The sequence below is a fragment of the Aotus nancymaae genome, unplaced genomic scaffold (assembly GCF_030222135.1).
Source record: "Aotus nancymaae isolate 86718 unplaced genomic scaffold, 86718_ANA_hifiasm-v0.15.2.pri h1tg000016l, whole genome shotgun sequence".
Lineage (NCBI taxonomy): Eukaryota > Metazoa > Chordata > Mammalia > Primates > Aotidae > Aotus > Aotus nancymaae.
In genome coordinates, this window is record NW_026988428.1 from 9,682,534 (window position 1) to 9,704,782 (window position 22,249).

The 22,249-nt window shown below is 34.8% G+C and overlaps 1 protein-coding gene across 3 annotated transcripts in view; it reads left to right on the forward strand.

Annotated features, from left to right (window-relative positions):
- Positions 1-2,849: 2,849 nt before the first annotated feature.
- The window catches only part of EPYC (epiphycan), a 39,362-nt gene continuing 19,962 nt past the window's right edge, over positions 2,850-22,249 (forward strand). The window contains exons 1-2 of one of the 3 annotated variants that reach the window (XM_012469464.3): positions 2,850-2,960; positions 8,185-8,362. In XM_012469464.3, coding sequence (XP_012324887.1) covers positions 8,198-8,362 — 165 coding nt within the window. In that variant the 5' untranslated portion in view covers positions 2,850-2,960; positions 8,185-8,197. Of the gene's footprint in view, positions 2,961-3,152; positions 3,173-5,732; positions 5,839-8,184; positions 8,363-22,249 lie in introns of those variants that run through there. The other 2 variants (XM_012469465.2, XM_012469463.3) reach the window with 2 other exon arrangements.

The following is a 22,249-nucleotide window of genomic DNA, read 5'->3' on the forward strand; positions in this document are numbered from 1 at the left end:
ATAAAATGGTAGCTCGGTGTTGTGGATAAGAGCTTGGGCTTTGCTTCCTGACTGCCTCAGCTTTGATTTGGCTCTGCTTCTTATTTGTTGAAGTTACTTAACCTCCCTGGACCTTACTTTCCTCTTCTATAAATGAGGATAATAAGCAATGTCAGGCTCATAGTACGTGTTCAAAACTAGTTATTGTTAACATATTATTGTTTTTATTGTAATTATAGCATGGAAGCAAATGAGGTGACCCACAGAGAAAGGATAACAAGAGAAAAGATGAATCATATGATTAAAACCTCAGGCACTCCAAAAGTTAGAGGCTGGGTTGAGAAAAGAAGGCAAACAAAGACACTGAGAAGGCATAGCTAAGGTGGTCAGAGAAAAACCACATCACAGCCAAGGTAGGCTGCTGGGACATTAATTAAGACAAAGCCAGAAAACTATTCGTACAGAACCCAAACTGCAGTGGAATGATGAGTGAATGGGAACAGAGTAAGCAGAAACAGCCAATGCACACTATTTATTTGGGGATTTATTTTCCTGAAAAAGGGGACATAGAAATAGGAATGTAGCAAGATGAAAATGTAGAGTTCAATGGCAATTACTTTGTTAAAAAAAAATAGCATAATTGCAGGAACCAAATTTGAAGAATTTATAGACTGAACTAAATCTACAGATACAGTTTTGGATTCTATAGTGATTTGAAATCATTTGCTATTTGAATTCCTTTAGACTTAACATGTTATCTTTAATTTGCTGTTGTATCTACCACTTTCTATTGACTTTAACTCAGTTCATTTGGTTTATATAGAATACCAGCCTGACCTTGTGCTCAGAGAATGTGTGCATTTGCATGGAATTAATCTAGTAGAAGCAGGGGACAGTGAGAAGGAGGTGAGAACTGAATAAACACAAGCCTTGAAGACAGAAAAGGAAATACAATCCTAGGAATGGGAATGTATTTTTAACTTCTTGCGCTGTTATAACAGGGAAGTCAAAGATGCGTGGAAATGCAGGTGAATTTGATGGTGGAAATTTAACTATTTCTCTGATGACTTCTATCTTTTCAGTGCAGAGAAAAGGAATATAGGATCTTTGAGGACAGAAGTTATGTTATAATATTCATCTTAATGTTGGAAAGGGAATCAACGTCAGAGACACACTAGATCTGCCAGCCAAGGCTGAAACTTATCTGAAAGAATCTGAAGTAATGAACATTCGTGTGCATGTGTCCTTATAGTAAAACGATTTATAATCCTTTGGATATATGCCCAGTAATGGGATTGCTGGGTCAAATGGAATTTCTATTTCTAGGTCCTTGAGGAATCGCCACACTGTTTTCCACAGTGGTTGAACTAATTTACACTCCCACCAACAGTGTAAAAGTGTTCCTATTTCTCCACATCCTCTCCAGCATCTGTTTTCTCCAGATTTTTTAATGATCGCCATTCTAACTGGCGTGAGATGGTATCTCAATGTAGTTTTGATTTGCATTTCTCTAATGACCAGTGATGATGAGCATTTTTTCATATGTTTGTTGGCCTCTTGTATGTCTTCTTTTGTAAAGTATCTGTTCATATCCTTCGCCCATTTTTGAATGGGCTTGTTTTTTTCTTGTAAATCTTTTTTAGCTCGTTGTAAATTCTGGATATCAGCCCTTTGTCAGATGGGTAAGCTGCAAAAATTTTTCCCATTTGCAGCACAGTTTACAATAGCAAAGACCTGGAACCAACCCAAATGCCCATCGATGATAGACTGGACAGGAAAAATGTGGCACATATACACCATGGAATATTATGCAGCCATTAAAAATGAGGAGTTCGCGTCCTTTGTAGGGACATGGATGAACCTGGAAACCATCATTCTCAGCAAACTGACACAAGAACACAAAACCAAACACCACATGTTCTCACTCATAGGAGGGTGTTGAACAAGGAGAACACATGGACACAGGGAGGGGAGCACTATACACGGGGGTCTGTTGCGGGGGAGTGGGGGGGACAGCGGTGGGGGGAGTTGGGGAGGGATAGCATGGGGAGAAATGCCAGATATGGGTGACGGGGAGGGAGGCAGCAAATCACACTGCCATGAATGCACCTATGCAACAACTTTGCATGTTTTTCACATGTATCCCAAAACCTAAAATGCAATAAAAAATAAAATAAAATAAAATAAAATAAAATAAAAAGAATCTGAAGTAAAATCAAATATCATCGTGTGTGATCTTCACTAGTAATATACAGCTTCTCAGATGCAGAATGGAAGATACTTGGGAGTTGTGCTAAACCAGAACTGAGGTCTTCCCAAGTGAGTATAATAGAAGGGAAAAAAGAAAGAGCAAAAGTGTTTGACGGGGAGTAATTATGATAACAGCCCATGGGATCTGAGGGTAAGGAGAAAGTGAAGATAGAAGTTTTAATGGATGGTAAAAAAAAAAGTGATGGGGTCTATGGAACAAAAGTCTCACATGGCAAAAGGACAAATAATGACAGTACCCTACTGGTAAGTTATATAACACCTGGTGATAACAAGCTGATGGGTTCAACAATGATGGTGAGAGGCTGGGTAGGAATGTAGTAACTTCTATATGTGAGAAGACAAAGCAACCACCAGGCAACCACGATAGATGGATCATACATGGAGGTTCATGTAATTGCAAATGATGATGGGCATGTGTGGAAGGAATGAATGAACCAGGGACAAAAGTCATCAACCATAAAAGGGCTGGACAAGGATGTCTAGCAGCTGATGACAGGGAGGATGTTGTGGGTAACTAAGCCATGTGTTATGAGTTTCAGAATGAATAATGTTTTTGAAACAGTAAAGAGATCATTTGGGAGAGAAAATGTAGAGCACAGAAACCTCTCCATTCTTGAATTTTGTGAGGGAGGAAGAACAACCAACTAACCACCACTTTGAAAGGACTGCAGAGGAAAACCTTTGTCAGGAGACAGCCAGATTCTTTTAAGGTAAAGGAAGTAAAGAGACACTTTCTGAAAGAAGCTGAGGCAAGGATTGCAGACAAAGCTTAAAAGATACTGGGAGGAGAAGATTGGATAAAATCAGCACGGTACATATGGGTTAATGGTGATATGAAAGCCTGGAGTTCTGGATTTCTGCTGAGTAGGGGGCCTCTGAGACAAGATGAGATTTACCTTAACAGTTCTTTTTAGGAAGACAGGTAATCATTGCAGCTAATTTTTGCTGTTGTTCTTGTTCTTGTTTTCCTTTATAGTCAGTAAGGTGGAATATTCACACCCTCTAGTAGTTAGTAATGTCACCTTTTGGGGCCAGGGGCAAGGGAAGGCAGCAGGGGACTGTCTTCAGAGTATCTGCTGCTCTCTGCTCACCCTTGCTGTAGAACAAAGAGAAAGCAATCATTGGGAGAAGGCTGTGTTTGGTTTAAAATTAATTCTGTTTAAACAAGCAGGATGGTGGTTTAATTAATTTTGTTAAGAGCTTCAGTCAAAAGGTTTTGTAAAGTGTTTTGGGGTTTAAGGAGATAAAGCCACAAAGCCTCAGTTTCTAGATAACGCCAGGAGTCATAATAACTGATCCCCCGAGGGTTTCTAATAACCAAGCTTGGGTACTATTAAGAAAACTATCATGAGAGAAGATATTTACCAAGATAACAGAGACTGTAACTGGTCATGTATCCTTCCTCACTGTTCAGTGTTGATTAGGTCCTCAAGGGATTGTAACAAATTTGAGTGCTCACACTCCAAAATGGATTTTGAAATATTGGAGAAGGTCGCAATAAGATAAAGAGAAATGTTTCAGAAATTAATTGTTATAAGGAAATGTAAAATTTGTATTTATTTGGAGGAAGAAAAGGTTCAAGGATGATCATTCTGCTTTCAATGCTAAACTAAGACAAATAGTTTGGCCTTCGAATTGTCATGAAAATCGAACTTCAACCGCACAGCATTCTGAAGCCTAAGGAAGACATCATTTAAACTCCAACAGTTCAACCAAGGATAGTGTCAAAAATTATTTCTGGAAATAGTCTTGTAAGTTTAATCAGAGCCCCCCAGAAAGCAAGGGGCTAGGTAGCTCTCACCTCTCTGTCACCTAACAAGGTGCACAGAGTACTAGATCAAATATTGAGGGAAAAGGAAGAAAGTAAATTATTTTCATAGATATTCTTGGAATCTGTCATTTCTTCTAAAACAGTCAGCAGAACCTAAAGCTAGTGACAGGTAAATAGGCTTTGAATCAGAAATCTATGGAACTGAGAGCTAACACTGCTTTTTAATACATACCCATATCCCTCAGACAGGCTCAATCATGTCTAGGGACCTGACCTAGAGAAGAGCCAATCTGATTGATACAGAACTTTGTGTCACACATAGTTCTGTATCATTTAATAGCTGACTCTCAGTTTTCCCATCTGTGAATAGTGGTAACCACTCTGCTTAAGAATGTGCTGAGGGAATTAACAATCATATATGAAATCACCTGACACCCCACGTGGACCTTGCTGCTAGAGAGGACCAGCCTAGAAACTCAGATTCAGGCATCTTTTCAGTACTGCTTCTAAAAGTGACCTTTATATGATGCGGTGAGACTTCATGGATGCCAGAAAGACATCCCTGTCTCGAAGATGACCTCTCTATTTTTGGAGAGATCTTAGTAGGCTTCACACATTATCCATTATCACTGCTTCTGTTCCAAATCAAATTGTTTCTGAGAAAAACAATGCATACTAAAAACAAATCATTTGGAAACAGGGTTGGCTGATGGGGATGACAAATGAGAATGCCCTGAATAGATGGGCAAAGACATTTGCAGAAAGGGGAATGAGAGAATCCTGAAGACAGACCTTCTTCTCTCCCATCACTTGACCCAGGAGTAATCCCACTTTCAAAATTCAATACAACAATTCACTTGTGGTCATGAAGGAAAAGATTCCTGAAGCATAAGTGAGAACCAAATTCCTAGATTTATCTAAAGCATACCAGAATACAAGATGCAAGTTTCATCTTTCTCTAAGACTTATCCAATGTAAAATTAAGACATAGGAATTTAAAGCACATATTTTTTTCTCTACATATCTGTAATAAAGTTTAGTTTTACAAACCATGTAAGTTAACAAGAGATAAAATAAAGCTTGCATTCTACGGGAAAAAATCTGTAATTTGATTTATTTATCTATGATAGATAAAATAATTTTTTTTAAAAAGAACCCCCTTTCTCTCCAAAATACTCTGATCATATTTATGCATTACTTCTGGACAGAATTTTTTTTAAAGTTATGCAAAAGGTTCATTGTTCACTGCTTTGCTATCAAAGCATTCCATGCAATTAAAATAATTTAGATATCTTTTTTTTTTTTTACTTGCCCAAAATTAAACAGGTAAGGTTTCTGCAACATTTACCAAATTTCACTTAACATTAGTGAAAAGTGAAGAAAACAATTCAAGACTTCAAGTTTTGGGAAAATTATTCCTTATTAGAACTGAAATATCCATCTATAGTATCACTGTATACATAAACTTCACTTGTTAATTGGTGAATTTGTTATAGATGAGGTAAATGAAATCCAACTTTTTCCATTTAAAAAACTTAAGGTGACACTTTGGCAATTATAACTCCATGAACATAATTTCAGGAACTTTATATACTATGTGATTTGGATTCTACTGCTTAGTTTGAGTGACTATAAAATAATTTGGGGTTTTTAAAGACTGAGAGGTATTTCTCAATGTTAGGTTTTGCAAACAGAAAGTTGAGTGTTATAAATTCCACCTCCCACAGACCAGAATTCACATCCATTGGTCAGGGGCAAATACCACTAGCTCTGCATCCTCAGTCACTTTGTGCCATTTCACCAAGTCAGAGCCAAAGGTAAGTTTTTATACTTGCTTTCTTCTTGGGTCAGAGACTTTTTTCCCTACTATAAAAACCTTTAAAAAATAATTCAACTTGCTTGATATCTTCTGGTGAACTTTGATTCAATGGATTTGGTTTATTTTGTTATTGACTTTGTATTTATATTATTTTTGGAAAATCCAAAATTTTGAAATAGCTTAGGAATTAATAACATACAGCAAATAGTTGATCTCAATAGTCAGGACAGATGCCAATAAAAGTATAGTAGTTTCCAATATATGCCTTAAGTCAAGTGCCCTGACACAGACCACATTCTTTGCCAGTGTAGCCAGGTACTATTGATTGATATTAATTGAAATATTATGCAAAGTGAGGAAATAGTGAAATTTCAGGAGTTTAAAAGTATCGTGATGATTACATGACATTATACATTTATATATTGAACGTTTTAAATATACAAATTTTAAAATATTAAGAAGTGGTATAAAGTGAACACAAAATTAAAGTTTCAATTAAGAAAACTACACTAAATGCTAATACAATTGTTTGAAGAAAGGAATATAAATTTTTTAACTAACATAGATAGATACTGTTTATATTTTTAAGATTCATACAGACTGCCTTACAGCTGATAGCTTTAGGAGTGATGCAAAATGCAAATAAATTCTGAGATGTAGTCATATGTAATCAAATATATCATAAAGTGAAAAAAACGGTCAGCAAGTGTATAATTTCTTTGAACAATGGAAGCTGCCAGAAATATATAAAAAAAAATATTTTTTTAAGTTGGTAGTGGCTTCTGTTAATGTTAACAACTTGATTATGGGAGAATGGTTCCTGGAAGATTTGCAAACCCACTGCTTTATTAAGTAGGACTTTGTTGGTAATTGCCTAGAACAGTTCCAAATCTGCAATCCTGCAAAGACTTATGCAAAGGCAACTGAAATAGAGGCTTAGTTTATCCAGTGTGAATAAGAAATTTATTTGAAGAAAGCATAGAAGGGCTAAGAAGGAGCTCCTTGTACTGCTTCTTATTCTCAGAGGAATTTCATATCCTTCTGCCTAAACCTGCTTCATAAAGACTTTCTTTCAAGTAACTGAAGGTCATTTTGTCTGCCAGTGCATTCAAGTTTAAAAGTAATATTTATCATGAATTCCCTTTTATATGTATGCATAAGTACTAACACCACAGGTACCGTTCTTAAAGTAAACCCAAGAAGTGTGCCCAAGATATAAAACCTTCCAAAATTAGACATATTGATAAAGAATTTTACAATACTTGCTTTCACAATAAAGGATCACCAGGTAACACTATGATCAGACTAACTTAAATGTTGAAAATTAAACATGAAGGTTTTTTTTCTAAACCAAAATGTATTCAAATGAGTATATATAGAATAAAAAAAATTAAAATTATAGGATTTTGATTGAATCCTCAAAAAACATAATGTTATAATGGAAAATAAGAATTGTGCTTATAAAGGAATTAAAAAACAAAGATGGCTATGATCCCATAGGCATACAAAGGAATCTTGCCAAATAGTGCCTTTTAAACATGTATTCCTATTGGTTCTGAGTTCAAATCTTAGATGATTATTAAGAATTAAATAAAATAGTAAGAACTAAAGGAATATTTTTTTCTGTTTTATTTCATTAGGAACATTTTAAACAATATTGCATGAAATATTAATGTGCATATTAAATAATGTATGTATTTATATATCCAGAGGCTACAAAGAAGTAACAGAAAAAACAAAACAAAACTTTGTTACTTTGTTCTTAGGCTTCAATGTACAAGAAACAGTTATGAGTCCTAGGTTTTGTAAAATTATTTTTAAAACCCCACCAAGCCACACCCTGCACCACTCAAATTGGAATTATTTGTGGATGTCTTAGTTGTATTACCAGTTAACTCTGTCTCAGTTTCTTCACCTATAAAATGGTATGACAGCTGCAGTCATCATCATCATCATCCTCGTCTTCTTCAACTCCATATCCCAGAGTTGATGAAGGATCTTAGTATTTAATTAAATGGTAAAACTCTTAGATGTCAAAAAAGCTTTGTGAATAAGCTCTATTTTTCCCTATAAGATAAAATAAAATAAAACTAAATAAAATATTACTGTAATTAAAATATCCACTGTAAAATCAGAGACAGGTTTGTGAATGAATTTGAATATCTGACAGCAATGGTCCTAGGAAGTAAGATGATTCTGTGTCTTATGTTTATAAATTATCCATGGAAGGAAAGCTACCAGCTTGGGTTCTTTGATATTGACACTAATTTATCATTTCTATTTAGTGCAAACTATTAATAAGTTTTCAATTAAATATTTGGGCATTTTATCATTTTATAATTAGGAAAGTTGGGAAAATGAAGACATTAGCAAGACTTGTTCTGGGACTTGTCATCTTTGATGCTGCTGTGACTGCCCCAACTCTAGAGTCCATCAACTATGACTCAGAAACCTATGATGCCACCTTAGAAGACTTGGATAATTTTTACAACTATGAAAACATACCTGTTGATCGAGTTGAGGTAATCAATCTTCCTATCATTGAGACTTTTAAAAGTATGGGATGAGGAATGAGTGGGATTTGTTCTCTTGAAATAGATGTTTGAATTGTTTTCTTATAAGTAGAAAGATTTTATGTTAATAATTTCATATTAACCTTTTCTCCAAAACATGTTCAATCTTTTGGAGGTTAATACTGGAACAGTCTTTTGCTTTTTTAAAGTTCATGTTATTTCCTTGAAATTTTGTTGCTAAATTGAACATAAAAATGTATTTCTACGAAGTTAGAATGGAGAAAATTAGTAAAAGTTGATCAGCAAGGAAAAAAGTTAAAATGGTATGCATGCAATGATGAGGAAAATTTGGGGTGAAGGAGAAAGATGAAAGATTGAATCAAATTAGAAGAAAATAAAAATATGGAGAAAGGACAATAGTTTGGAATTCCACTGTATCTGAAGAGTGAATGTGCTTCCTTAAATAACTGATTGTCTCTATGGCAGTAATGTGGAAATTGGCAAGGTTGTAACCCATTACATAAATCTGATATGATGTGTTCCTAATTAAATGCAAGGCTTTTAATATAACTAAAGGATACAGGCTAATTTTTATGAGTCAGAAAGCAAACAGACCTTGAAATGCTGGAGTGTAAGTAATGTGCAACACTGACAAAGACTAATTAACTATAAATAAACAAAAAGAGAAAGTACATCACCTTGAAAGGATTATAACATATTTTGAGCAGTCTTTCAAGTCTAAATCTTCTTAGAACAATTACTTTTGATAACCAAGGATAGGAAATACTTAGATGAAATCATATATTTAACTTGTATTGAACTTAGATACATCTTTACTAAGAAGATAGTGAAATTTTTCAATATTGTTTATGTTGCCTTATGAAATACAAGAGTCAGATTTTCACAATGTAATAGTTTTTAGAAGTCTACTCCTCTCTCCCCCTTCTCTCTCTTTCTTCCTCTCTTACTTTCACCCTTACCCTCTTTTCACCTTCATTTCAGCTTTCCCTCCCATTTTTCCTCTCTTTAGTAAAGGTTTATGATCAATAGCAGATCATTTTTCTTATGCACTTTTGATTTTGACTCTATTTTCTAAGTCTTTATTAACATTCACTGTTTGATTTGTTTTACTATATGGATTCTGTTTGTTAACAGGATTTTCTATTGAGAATTTATGGTCTTGCCCTATGTGACTTCTGCATCTGCAATGTGATGCATCAACGTAGAATATAAGATGAAATTTTTCAGTGGTTAACTCATCTGCCTTGCTCCTTTTTCCATCTTGCATATATATATACATATATATATATATATATATATATATATATATATATATATTTGGAGACCAAGAGTCTCACTCTGTCTCCCAGGCTGGAGTGCAGTAGCACGATCTCAGCTCACTGCAACCTCTGCCTTCCAGGTTCAAGGATTCTCCTGCCTCAGCTTCCTGCATAAATACATATTTTTTTTTTAAAAAGTTTCAGTGCATTTCTGAATTTATCTACCAAATTAAATACTTTAGTTCAAACTTATTTGTCATTTACCCCCAAACTATTCCAGAGGATCAGAGAGATTTGATGATTACTATAAGTGAATCTTCTATGTTGAGTAGGTTTTGGGAATGGATTCAAGGATGTTGTTTATTCCTTTCCCATGACCAAATACACAATAGAAAACAAAAACAAAAACAAAAACGCTGCTTGGGATCACGGCTTCTATAGGCAAAATGGAAAAAATGACTGTATCTGCAGAACTATTTTTTTTTTGAGATGGAGTTTCACTCTGTCACCAGATGGAGTGCAGTGGCACGATCTTGGCTCACTGCAACCTTTACCTCCTGGGTTCAAGTCACTCTCCTGTCACAGCCTCCTGAGTAGCTGGGACTAGAGGTGTACACCACCATGCCCAGCCAGTTTTTGTATTTTTAGTAGAGACAGGGTTTCACCATGTTGACCAGGATGGTCTTGATCTCCTGACCTCGTGATCTGCCTACATCATCCTCCCAAAGTGCTGGGATTACAGGCATGAGCCACCAAGCCTAGCCTAGTTGCATAACTCTTTTAACCCATTCCTTACTGTCAGGATCATTTTCACTGCTCACAAAGCCTTAGGGAGTCTTATGACGTTCTGACGTTTTTCATGACATCAAGAAATTTAAGCTAACAAACAACTATATAAAGATTATTTAATATACAATCTTTCCTTAGTATCTGTGTTTTCTGAAATAACAACTTCTTGTGAAATACCAAATATAAAGCATTGCATCTTTACATACTTCAGCCTTTACCACATACAAACATCTCTACTTTTACACAGAGTACTTTCTGAGCAATTTTACTTCTAACCAAACTTAAAATCCTCAGTGACTGAGGAATCCAGAGAGCCACTAACAATTATTTGTGGTTGATTGAAATATATCACTTATCCCTTACTTAACATTCCTTGGTGATGAACTCATCATCAGAAAAACCAGTTTATAGATAGATGGTGTAGATATAGATATAAATAGGCAAATACATACACTATAATAAAACTAATGCATCTAAAATAAAAACTGTAAATATATTTTTAAAAATATTTATAGGGTTGATCTAGTAACAAGAAATCAACCAATTCACTCATCCATTACCCATGAAAAAGAGAAATACAAAAATAAAAAAATACGTGAAATACAAAAATAAAGAAATACGAAAATAAAAAAATTCCTAATACATGAGGAACAAAATTTCGAACTTTAGCTGAGATATTAACAAATTAATATGAATTGCTTTTCAAAGAAGCAAAGAAAAATAGTGCACAATTTCTTGTGGGGTGATTGGAAGTAAAGCTCATAGATCCAGTCATGTGAACAGATTAATTAATATAGCTACTCAGGACCTGAATTTCTTCGTGCAGTCTTAGAGGTCCAGATTTCAGTGACTTCTGGTAAGCTTATTTATCTCATTTTTATATATTAAGGTGAGTTGTTTCAAATGTTCCTGATTTCACATAAAACTTTCTGACTAAATACTACTAACATAACCAATATAGGGTACAGTTGATGAAAAAACTCCATGGTAAGTAAAGCACATGGAGAATGGTAGAATGAGATTCTTCAGATTTTTTTTTTTAAATCTCCAGTGGCAAGGGTATGTTTCTGACTGTTTTAGCAGAGAATTTATTTCAACTGTAGAACAGAAAACCTTGATTCTAAAATTATAAATTTATAGGATAACTGAACAATGCCTTTGACATATATGCCAGTTTCTTATAAATTATAAGACTTGGCATCTTAGACTAGTGTAATAGACTTGGTTTAGGCTTTGGCAGATTAATTCTTAAGGCCTTTGATGTATGTTGTAGGCAGAATCCTAAGATGTTACCTAACGGGAGCATCCCCTAGTATGCATGTCATCTATAACTCTTAACATCATGGGTATTTGGGGATATCACTCCTGTAATTGGGCTATGCTATATGGCACAGTTGAACTTAAGAAAGGGAGATTATCTAAAAGGGCCTGACCTAACTCATGAGCTCTTTAAATCAGCATCTTGATGTCAGAGTCAAAATTTGAAGCATGACAGAGATTCAAAGCAAAGTGAACTACCTGTTGATGACTTTAAAGATAGAAGGGCCCATTTGGCAAGGAATGTAGAAGGCCTCTAAATGGTGAGAGAAATTGATGGTCAGTAAGCATATATGGTCCTCAGGCCTATAGGCACAAGTAACACTGAGCTCTGCATGAGACCACAGCCCTGGTCATCATCTTGACTTTGACCTTGTCAGACTCTTAGAAGGGAAGCCAGTCAGGTCAGGCCTGAACTTCTGACCCACAAAAACTGTGCACTACAAAAATGGGTATAGGTTTACTAAGTTTATGGCAATTTGTTATGCAGCAGTAAAAAAATAAAACAACATGGAAAAACCAAAAAGTTTCTTTTAATCTGAAAATCAAATTTGAATTATTCCACTGCAAGTGTTGCATTTGTAAGTCTAGTGATTTAGGTGGCCAATAAGCCAAACCATGCCCAAACCCAGGGGAAGAATTTCAATTGAACTTTGTTGATTTCTACTGATGGTGGTATAGTTATTGCCTCCTTAGTGGTTGAGAAAGGGTCATTAAATTATTTGCATTTGAAAATTATATGCAGTAATATAATTCCAAAATGATGACTTATGTGATTTCTCATGTTCTAGAATATGTATGATCCACTGTTTTCTATATTAGAAGCAAGTTTTAGAGCCAACGATGCCATCAGAGTGCTATATATTACCCAGCAGGTAAATTTATTGGTGTGACATAAAATGGTTTCAGTTTTTACTGTACTTTTATTTTACCCTAATGCTGCGTATAGGAATTGGTTATAGGCTATATGATAAAAATGTAGACTTTTTGCTTTCTGATAAACAACAGCTAACCTTGAGTGAGCATCTCTTATGTGCTAGGTACTGTTCCAGTCATATTACATATATTATCTCATGTATTTCTCACAACAAAACTGTACATTGCTATTGTTATTCCTATTGAATATATGAGGATTTTGAGACAAAGAGCAGTTAGGTAAGTAACTAGACTAAGATTAAACAGTTAGTAATTATATATCATAATAGTGATGTTGTCTTCTCATATCAGAAAATAATTTCTTAGGTTGGAGGGGGCTTTAATTTGTTTTCAAAGAACAACATTAGCCAAACTGAGTAATGCATTTTTCCAGCAAAGTGCTTGGTAGCAATATTAAGATTTATGGAGGCTCTACAGAAGGATGCCAACACCCATTCCTCTAGTAAAATTTTCTTGGTTTCATCCAGATAAATAAACTCCTCCTCACCTGTACAGAATTAATTAATTCAGCCTTATATAATTACTTTTACTTTGCCTGTAGTATCCCTGTGTATTGAATAAACACCAAGAAATGCTATACTACTAAGTGCTATAGAGCTGTTCACTTTATTTGCTATAGGATGACATGGAGGGGATTTACAATGACACTATGCAATACTCTTTGTGGAGATGCGTAAGAAAAATTTCTCTCAGGTCCCAGTGTCAGAATGGATTGCAACTTCTAAAAACCATTGCTTACTTTCTGGGTTCTATATTGGCAACTGACTGTGCTCGTCATTTTGGCTGGCCTGCTCAGCAACCTGGAGCCCAATATTTGTTTCTGTCTTCTCTGGTTTCATATAACTTCACATATCTTTATTTTCTTGTCAACTCAACTACTTATGTAGATATTTTAAAAGTATTACCATATGTTGTTTTGAAATTGTCTCATATCCTTTTTGGAATGAGATGGTATATGCATTCATCAGTAAATAAAGTAGCAATGAATTAAGGAATATCAGTAAAAACTGGTCAAAATATTCTTGCATGAGAGATGCTTTCCCTCCAATTTCTCTCCAATGATCTTAAAATTGAGGCCAATTCTCCCCCATGAAGAGATAAAGTAGCTAGATTGTTTAAAATCATCCTTATAAAAAAAGTACCATAACAGATGATGAATTTTTTTAACTCTAGAAGATTTTTCGAAAGAACGAAAATTAAATTTAGCAAAGTTTTAGTAATGGTAGAGAACTCAATAAAGGCAGTTGTATCAATTAAAATTTGAGGAATGGTTTCTTTTTATTTGTCATTATTATAATATGGTATAATGCAAAATAATCAAACCTTAGCACCAAGCGGTATACCCCTTTATTAAACCTGCACATTTACCCCCTGAACTTAAGGTAAAAATAAAATTTAAAAAAATAGAAAATAATTTTAGAATATATGTTGATGCTCTGTAACACCAGAAATTGCTTAAGGAGAATCAAGCTAATTCTGGACAACTTCTATAAATCAAAGTCCATTTTAGATAATGATATATAAAATGTATCTTAGCATTAGTTTTTCTAAATATAATACATCAGTATAGGACTGCATTAAGGTTAAAGAATAATTAGCCTAAAAATTGTCTCTGTATTTTGTGAACACAAAGTACTTATATTAGCAACATTTGCACTATTCTGGTGACAAAAGATATGTAATACTTCTCTTTATATTTAAAAATATATCCTACTTTGGACAATTTATACAGTATATTTTAAAACTTCATACATATGGTTTGCATACTCAACACGTTACGTTGGAAGAAGACACTTTAACACTATCAGCCTGAATTGAATATCCTTTTTCAGAGTATGTGAAAAGTAAAAGCTAATCTCTCTCTTTACTGAAGATGATCTACAGAAAGAGAGGAAAGAATTTTGCTGATGAGCTTTTAATATGGTTGTCTGATCGATTTCCCATATGATTATTTTAAAAAACAGTGTTAAACTATTTAATTCTCATCCTAAGCTACAGTATTTTAGAATCTTAAAAACTTAAGCAACAAAAAAAATACAATCATGGAAACTCATTGGGAAAACAAACACTGATAGTCTTTGCCAGTGACTTCTTTATATTTGTATTCTATACTATTTATGAGACCACAAGCATAACTCAAATAACTAACCCTGGAAATAAGATATTATTGTAACCATTTAATTTAATAACAATAACTGAGGATCAGAATTTTGCCCAGAGTTTTCCATCTAGTAAGTTTCTGAGTAAAATTTAAATCAGAGTATTTTAATGCCAAAGGAGAAAGACTTTGGCCCTAAAATACTCCATTTGTTTTCTGCGTTTTCTGTTTAATCTTTACTTCTTTGAGCTGTGTCCAATATTGAGGTTTCCTTTCTCTGAAATTAAGTCATTTGATTATTAAGAATCAGAAAAACAACCATTTTTAAGTGATTACAATTAACACAATATCCAAATATCTCTTTGGATGTCAAAGTGTTTAAAGGGGCAAAAGGTAATATGATCCTTCTGAACTAAGAGCTGCTTTGTCAGGAATATGAGGATTGAGCAATCTTTGCCAAATGCATTTCTTCCTCATCTCTTTTCAAGATAAAATAGAAAATAAGATACAGCTTCATTGCCAAGTATTCATGGTTACAGTCTTTTAGATAATTAATGTAGATCACAGAAACAAATGTGAGCACCAGGCTCTTGTTTAAAGCAGAATTCCACTGTGCTTAACATATCTACATGTCAATATGTCAAACCCATAAAAATACATCTTTAGTAACTCAGGCCAAACAGTGCAGAGTCTTTTAACACCTTTGGAAGTCTGTTGCCATAGTGGTAATAAAGAGAAGTAGCTTCAGGATTAATTTATTCAACTGTGTAGAACAACTTGAGAGAGAGATAAACTCAAAATTTCCTTCTTTTAAATGAAAACCTTAATTCTGTGCTTGAGTAAAAGTCCAAATATTCTGGATTTCAAATGCTTTTTTTAAAAGAACAAAACAAGAAAGACCAATAGTTTAAATATTACCTGCTGAATACTATCTGCTGTAGGTCTGGGCTTTCTCATTAGCAACTGACTGGTCCAATGGGTATCCTAAATTAAGTGAATAAATAGGTACAGATATTTTATTTCCAATCTGGCTCTACTTGAGCACATAACCATTAACACACACACTATAAAGAATAATGGGAGACACCATTGGCTTTGGGTGTTGCTCATCTCTACACCCATCTCCTCACTGGGAGAAATGGGTGATCTTGTAATAATGCTGAATAACACAGGGACTAGAGTCAGACTGAGGGTTCTCCAGTCTGGATGTTGTATGACCAGTGGCTTCTACCCTTTCCTCCTGCTATGGATTTCGAGAAGTCTACCTCTCAGAGAGTTTTCTCCATTCCCCATGCTTTTGTTAGCTGAAGCAGGAATTTCTAATCCCCTGGCTACACAGTTCCTAGCAAGCTGTGAAGCCTTTTAGGAACCAGGCCACACAGCAGGAGGTGTGCAGGTGCCCAGCCAGCATTACTGCCTGAGCTCTGCCTCCTGTTAGATCAGCAGTGGCATTGGATTCTCATAGGGATGCAAACACTATTGTGAACTCCCACATTCTGGGGATCTGGGTTGTGTGCTTCTTATGAGAACCTAATGCCTGACAATCTGAGGCAGAACAGTTTCATCCTGAAACCATCCCCTGTGGAAAAATTGTCTTCCACAAAACCAGTCCCTGGCACCAAAAAGGTTGGGGACTGCTGATCTGAAGAATCAACCTCAGCAGATTTTTGAACTGAAGTTACCGTTGATATTTTTGAAGTCTGTGCCTCTGGGAGCCTAGTAAAAAACAATCCCTTTGTCACATTCTCCTCAAGGCTTTGTTCAACAGTTGAAAATTCCAGAACTTAATCAGTGTTTATGTCTCCTACATCCTAGTCTTCATCATAAATCACTTCTCTGGTGCAGTGATTCTCAACCTCGGTCACATATTTGCATCAGTTCTGGAGTTTTTAAAAATCCCAATGCCCAAGCCATACCCTGACCACTGAAGGTGCAATTATTTGTGGATGAGACCCTGGTTTGGTGTTTGACTTTCCTCATCTACACTCCCAGTATCACATGCAGCTGCTTTAAAAAAATCAATAAGCTTCTTAGTTTTATCTCTTTATTTATCTGGTACTCTGTTCTCTAGAAAAAGAGGCTTCTTCTTTAGTTTTTTTTTTTAATTATTATTTTCTTTCTGTTCCACACTTTCCTGGCACAGTCCTCTAGATTTTGCAAATCAGTAACTCATGAATCTGCTAAAAGTAACACTGTCCGAAACATTTTGGAAATCTTCATATTTCTCAATTGGATAATTTAAATTGGATATGTTATCTTATTGGACTAAGCCAGAATTGAACTTGACTTGCTATTGTCCTGCCTAACCCTCCATTAATATACCTAATTTTCACTGGATGTTCCCTAATTCCACATTTCTCATTCTCACTCCTAGGGCAAATTCTAGTACACCCTGTCTTGAGTTTTCCAGTGACAGAGAGACTTACCCTGTGTTGGTTAACATGCACACACATAGGCATGCTAATCTCCTTGCTAATATTCAGCATGGCCTTTAAAGGGTTAAATGACGTGCATGCTAATTTATATTATATGCTCCATTCCTTGATGCATTTGAGAAGAAGAACAAAGAAATACATCTAAAAAATATGGAAACTGGATCATCTTTTTGTCAGTATGTTCTCTCTGGAGTTATATATCAAAACTCTGATTAAAGACATAAAACTGAAAGAAATTAAATCTAGGTCATTTAAGATCAAATAATTTATTCTACTACAACTACAGTGAATCTGTAACATATAAAAGGAAAGAACGGACATTGAAGAGAAGCAGTAAATTTTGGAAGTAGAGAGAAAAAAAAAAGATCCCAGAGGCTAATGTTGTCAAGGCCAATAAATCACTATTCTATTCAGCAGTCTTCTTTCGACAGGGTGTTTTTTTTTTTTTTTTTTTTTTAACTCATGCTAATGACTGCAAAAACTTATAAGAATTAACACATTTAAAGTTTTCAATCCCTTGGAAAAAGAGTCTTTCCTTTGCCTTGTGCTATTATGGAGCTGCTTTACCCAGAGTTCTTTGTACTGGTTCTATGGTCATTAACAATTAGCTTCCCAAGTGGGACTACCTACAGAGAATGTGTTGGTGGCACTAAGAGGATTCAGGTTAGCCTTTAGGTTTAATGTGATCTTTTGAACTTGTTTAAGGTAATTTTGCTCTAGGAGATAAAGTCAGCTTTCTAAGTGTGTAAAATTTGCAAAAATTTGCCAGTGATACTGGACAGTAATAAAAAAATACATAATTATTATTCCTTTCCAAGGGCAATTGTGTGCTGGTCCTCTCTGGAATATCCTCCATAAATACACATTTTCTTCTTATACAAATGTCTATAGCTACCCTGTGATAATATATTAATCATCACTATCGTCATTGTCATTATGTACAAGTAGTAGTTTTCTGCAAAGAAATTCTACAAATTAAAAGGCATGGCTTTATGCCTCATTAAAGGCTATGTTAGAAGAAACAGTTTTCTTTGTGTTACAATGAGAAAGACTGAAACTGAATTCAAAATACTAAATTACTCCATTAGAAATAAAGAGCTAGAGTTTTAAAGCTTCCAAATATCTTGGTTTTCAGTCCAACTTCTTTGTTTTCAATTACTGTGACTGACTCCTCCCCTCCTCCCATCCTCATGAGATTACTGATTTCAGCCTACATTAAATTGTCTAAATTGTCTTTCTGGCATCCTTACATGGGGAACAAGGGCAATAAGGGTGAAAGGAATATGAACTGACTTTTCTATTAGATAATGTGTCTAAAGCGTTTGCCAAAGTTCCCTACCAGTATTATTTGGAGGCATTTAATTAGAACTAGATGACACATTTTAAGAAACCTATTAAGTTTCTGGAGCCTAAGGAGATGACGGTGAATGGAGTCTTGAATAAACTGGGATAAAGCTGAAGTAGAAACTCTTTCTGGCAACTAAAAATGGAATATTGCCATTTTTCGACATTAAGAAAAGGAAATAAGAAGAGAAATATGTGAGCAAAGAAAAAATACTGAAGTCTCCAGAGAGACAAAACTAGAGGGTATGATTAAATGAAATTTTAAATCAGCTCTCATTTCTTTTGTATTGAATTTTTCACTTGAACATTGCATTGAATATGAATAAGCATTATATTTTAGAGTTATGTTTCTATGAAGAATAACTATACGTTTGGATAGATTTTTAAAAAAGCAAAAGCATTCACATGTTCTAAACTTTATATCCTAGCAAGTCAATACCAAATATAATGATTTTATGCTATTTTGATGTGATTGAAGGCCATTAACTATTTTGATATTTGACTTGCAAGTATTCATTCAATACATAACTTTATTAATTTTGATTTCAGTTAGTAAAATACTGAGATTTAACAATAAATAAATTGAAATAATGGTGAATTTACACAAATTTGGTGATACTATAATTCAGTAAATACTACAACAAAAAGATCTAAGAAGACTTGTTTATAAAAAAGAAACCAGAAAGGATCGAGACAAAAATATGCTTTTATCTTTTCTAATGTCAGTGGTATGTACTACATAAATCAACCTATCATTAGTCATCCCTTAAAATTGACAAGTATGAAATCTTTTATTTAACATTGATATAGGAGGATTGTAAACTGCAATCAGCATTTTTATAATTTTTATTACTTTTGTGAGAAATAAGTATTGTGTCAGAATGAAACTTTAACTTACATCTACATGGTGGGTGAGACAATTTCATGCATTCACCTGTTTCATTTTCCTTCTGGGCATTCAGCTAAAACACATTGTTTACTTTTGAATCTAAGTTGGGTCATGTGGCTAGTTCTTTCCCTTAATCGGTCAGTGGACAATGCTAGTGGACCTTGAAGTCTCAAGTTGAAGATGGTGAAGTTCTAGCGTGAAAGAAGTTTGGATCTCTCAGTAATCACATAGAGGAAAGTAGTAAACCTGTTGACTTGCATTAGGTAGTCATGTCAGCAAGATAGAAACTTTTATTGTGTTAAACCACTGAGATTCTGGACTTGTTTGTTACAGCTACTGATGTAACTTGCCATAATACAGACATTTTAAACTTTCGCTTTATTATCCATTTCCCAGTTGTATAAAGGGAGCAATTTTTAAAGGTTGATTTAAGTAGAAATATACTTGGCTGAGGTTAGAATTCATACTAGTTATTTTCATAACTGGGGAATATTTCGTCTAGCCCATGATGAGATCCAATAAAACCTTTCTTCTCCATGTCAGATATAATCTCTTTAGTGGACTGAATTATTCGTTGTCAACAACTTTAATACTTCCCTCCCCAAAACAGTGCTGACCATAGTAACAAACCATTCTTCTCTGAACCCAGTTTTTCTAGGCTGCCTCCTTAGCTTACTTTCTTTTCTTTAGCTATATCATCATCACTAATGAGTTAGAGTCAGGAGTAAAGAAGCTGTTCCTAATGGCTTCAGAATAATCATTTCCTCTCATTGGGCATTTTAAAGATCACTTTTCTATGATAAGAACAACTGAAAGTAACTTCAATTGCTTGGCCCGGGGACTTTAATGTGACTAACTCTGGCCTTAGGTGTATCTACACTAAAATATCCCATTTTTCCTTTTCTAATAGGAACAATAGTATCCTCGTAAATATCAAGGAATCAATAAGGATCTCAGTGTATACATGTTTTTACTTGCTCTTTCTTTGGAGATTTCCTGGACTATCCTTATTTCCCATTTGCACATACAGGCAAAGGAAAGATTAATAAAAAATTTTCCTTCTCTGCCTAAATTGGGGTTTTAAGGAAAATTGTAAGGAGTGTGGAAGAGGCTGTAGAGAAAGAAAAGGGAAACCTAGTGGTTAACTGACCACTTAAGAGTTAATATGTACTCAGGTAAGGCTATTACATTGTACAAATCTAGGAAGCACCATTCACATAGCATACAACATAGATAGTGCCTCTCAGAGTAGGGCAATGGAGTGGTTCTACTTCTAGGTGTATACTTTTTCTGTCTTTCCCACAAATATAAAGCATATCTAACTGAAATTCTTGGCTCAGCAATAGATTCAAAACTAGTTTCATCTAATGAAGTTGAAGCACATCTCCTTTAGCTCCCTTTCACAATATGTTAGCACGTACAATGAAGGTCCATAGGCAGACAGGAAGATGTCTGAGCTATAACTAATATATTTTCATACCTTCTCTCTGTATGAGTTAAAGAGGAAAGAAGTACAAAAATGTAACTTAACAATCAAAGAGAGGGGCTCCTGGCCAATTTTGGTTGGGAGCACTCTCCCTTACAGACTAAGAGTATATATTGGTTTTAGGGTGAGGATGGCCATTGCAAGCTTGGACTGTTTCTGTGTGGGGGAAAAGTTTATGGTGGGGTTGGAATGTTTTTGGGTGGAAGGGTGGTCATCTTGGGGCTGACATCTTTCTGAATGTAGGGGAGGTTATCTCTGGGCTGGCATGTTGCTGGTCAGGGAGGGTTCTGGAATGTTTCTGATCAGAGATGTTATTTGTGGTTTATATTTATGCTGACTTTAGCCATTAGGTTGATATCCTTTGTATTTAGGTGGTTTTTAATCAAGGTGAATTTTAAAATGACAGTGCTTGTCCAAGATGGCAATACTCCTCCTCTGTCACTCTCATGCAACTTTAACCATGTTATAATATTTTCTTACTCTTATACATGAAACAATCTTTTAATGTATCAAAATTATCATTATTTACCTGTACTGATTCAAATGTATTTTTCAGGAAGCCTAATAATTGCTAGGCATACTGGAATAGCAGCTGGGTGTATAATGGGGAAAAAATAAACATGTAGTAGTATTTATCCTCATGGGGAGAGAGAGATTAATCAAATACAGATACAACATAAAAATCTGTATCAGTTAGTTTTTGCTGTGTAACAAGCAATCCCCAAATTGTGGTTACTTAAAACCCATTTATTTAGCTCACGATTCTGTAGTTCAGGTATATGGGATCTGCTGTGCTACTGGTCTGCACTGGGTTAACTCAGATAGATGCTAGGTTGGTACAGTGCTAGCTGGACTAGTTTGGCCTCAGCTGAGGTGGCTTTTCTCTCCACCATGTGCTCTCTCAACTTCCAACAGGCTGGCCCCAGCTTGTTTATATGATTATTAAACAGGGTTCATAGAAGACAATGAAAGTTTGCAATGTTTCTTGACAACTACCCTCAAAATTAACATGAAATCAGCATATTCTGTTGACTAAGGCAAATTAGGGGGCCAGTCTAAATTAAGAATTCAAGGATAAGGAATCAAGCTCTAACTTGTGATTACAGGAACTAGAAAGTCATATCGCAAAGGGGCATGGATCCAAGGAAGGAAGTAACTGCAACAATTTAAAGAATTAGACACAAATGCAATGCTCCTGGAACCACCAAACATATTTATCTAAGTCAAGTGTATCACAAGAAATTTCCCTGAGGAAGTGACTCTTGAACTGGATATTATAAATAAGTTGTACATTTAAAGATGATTAAAGTGACAAATTTTAT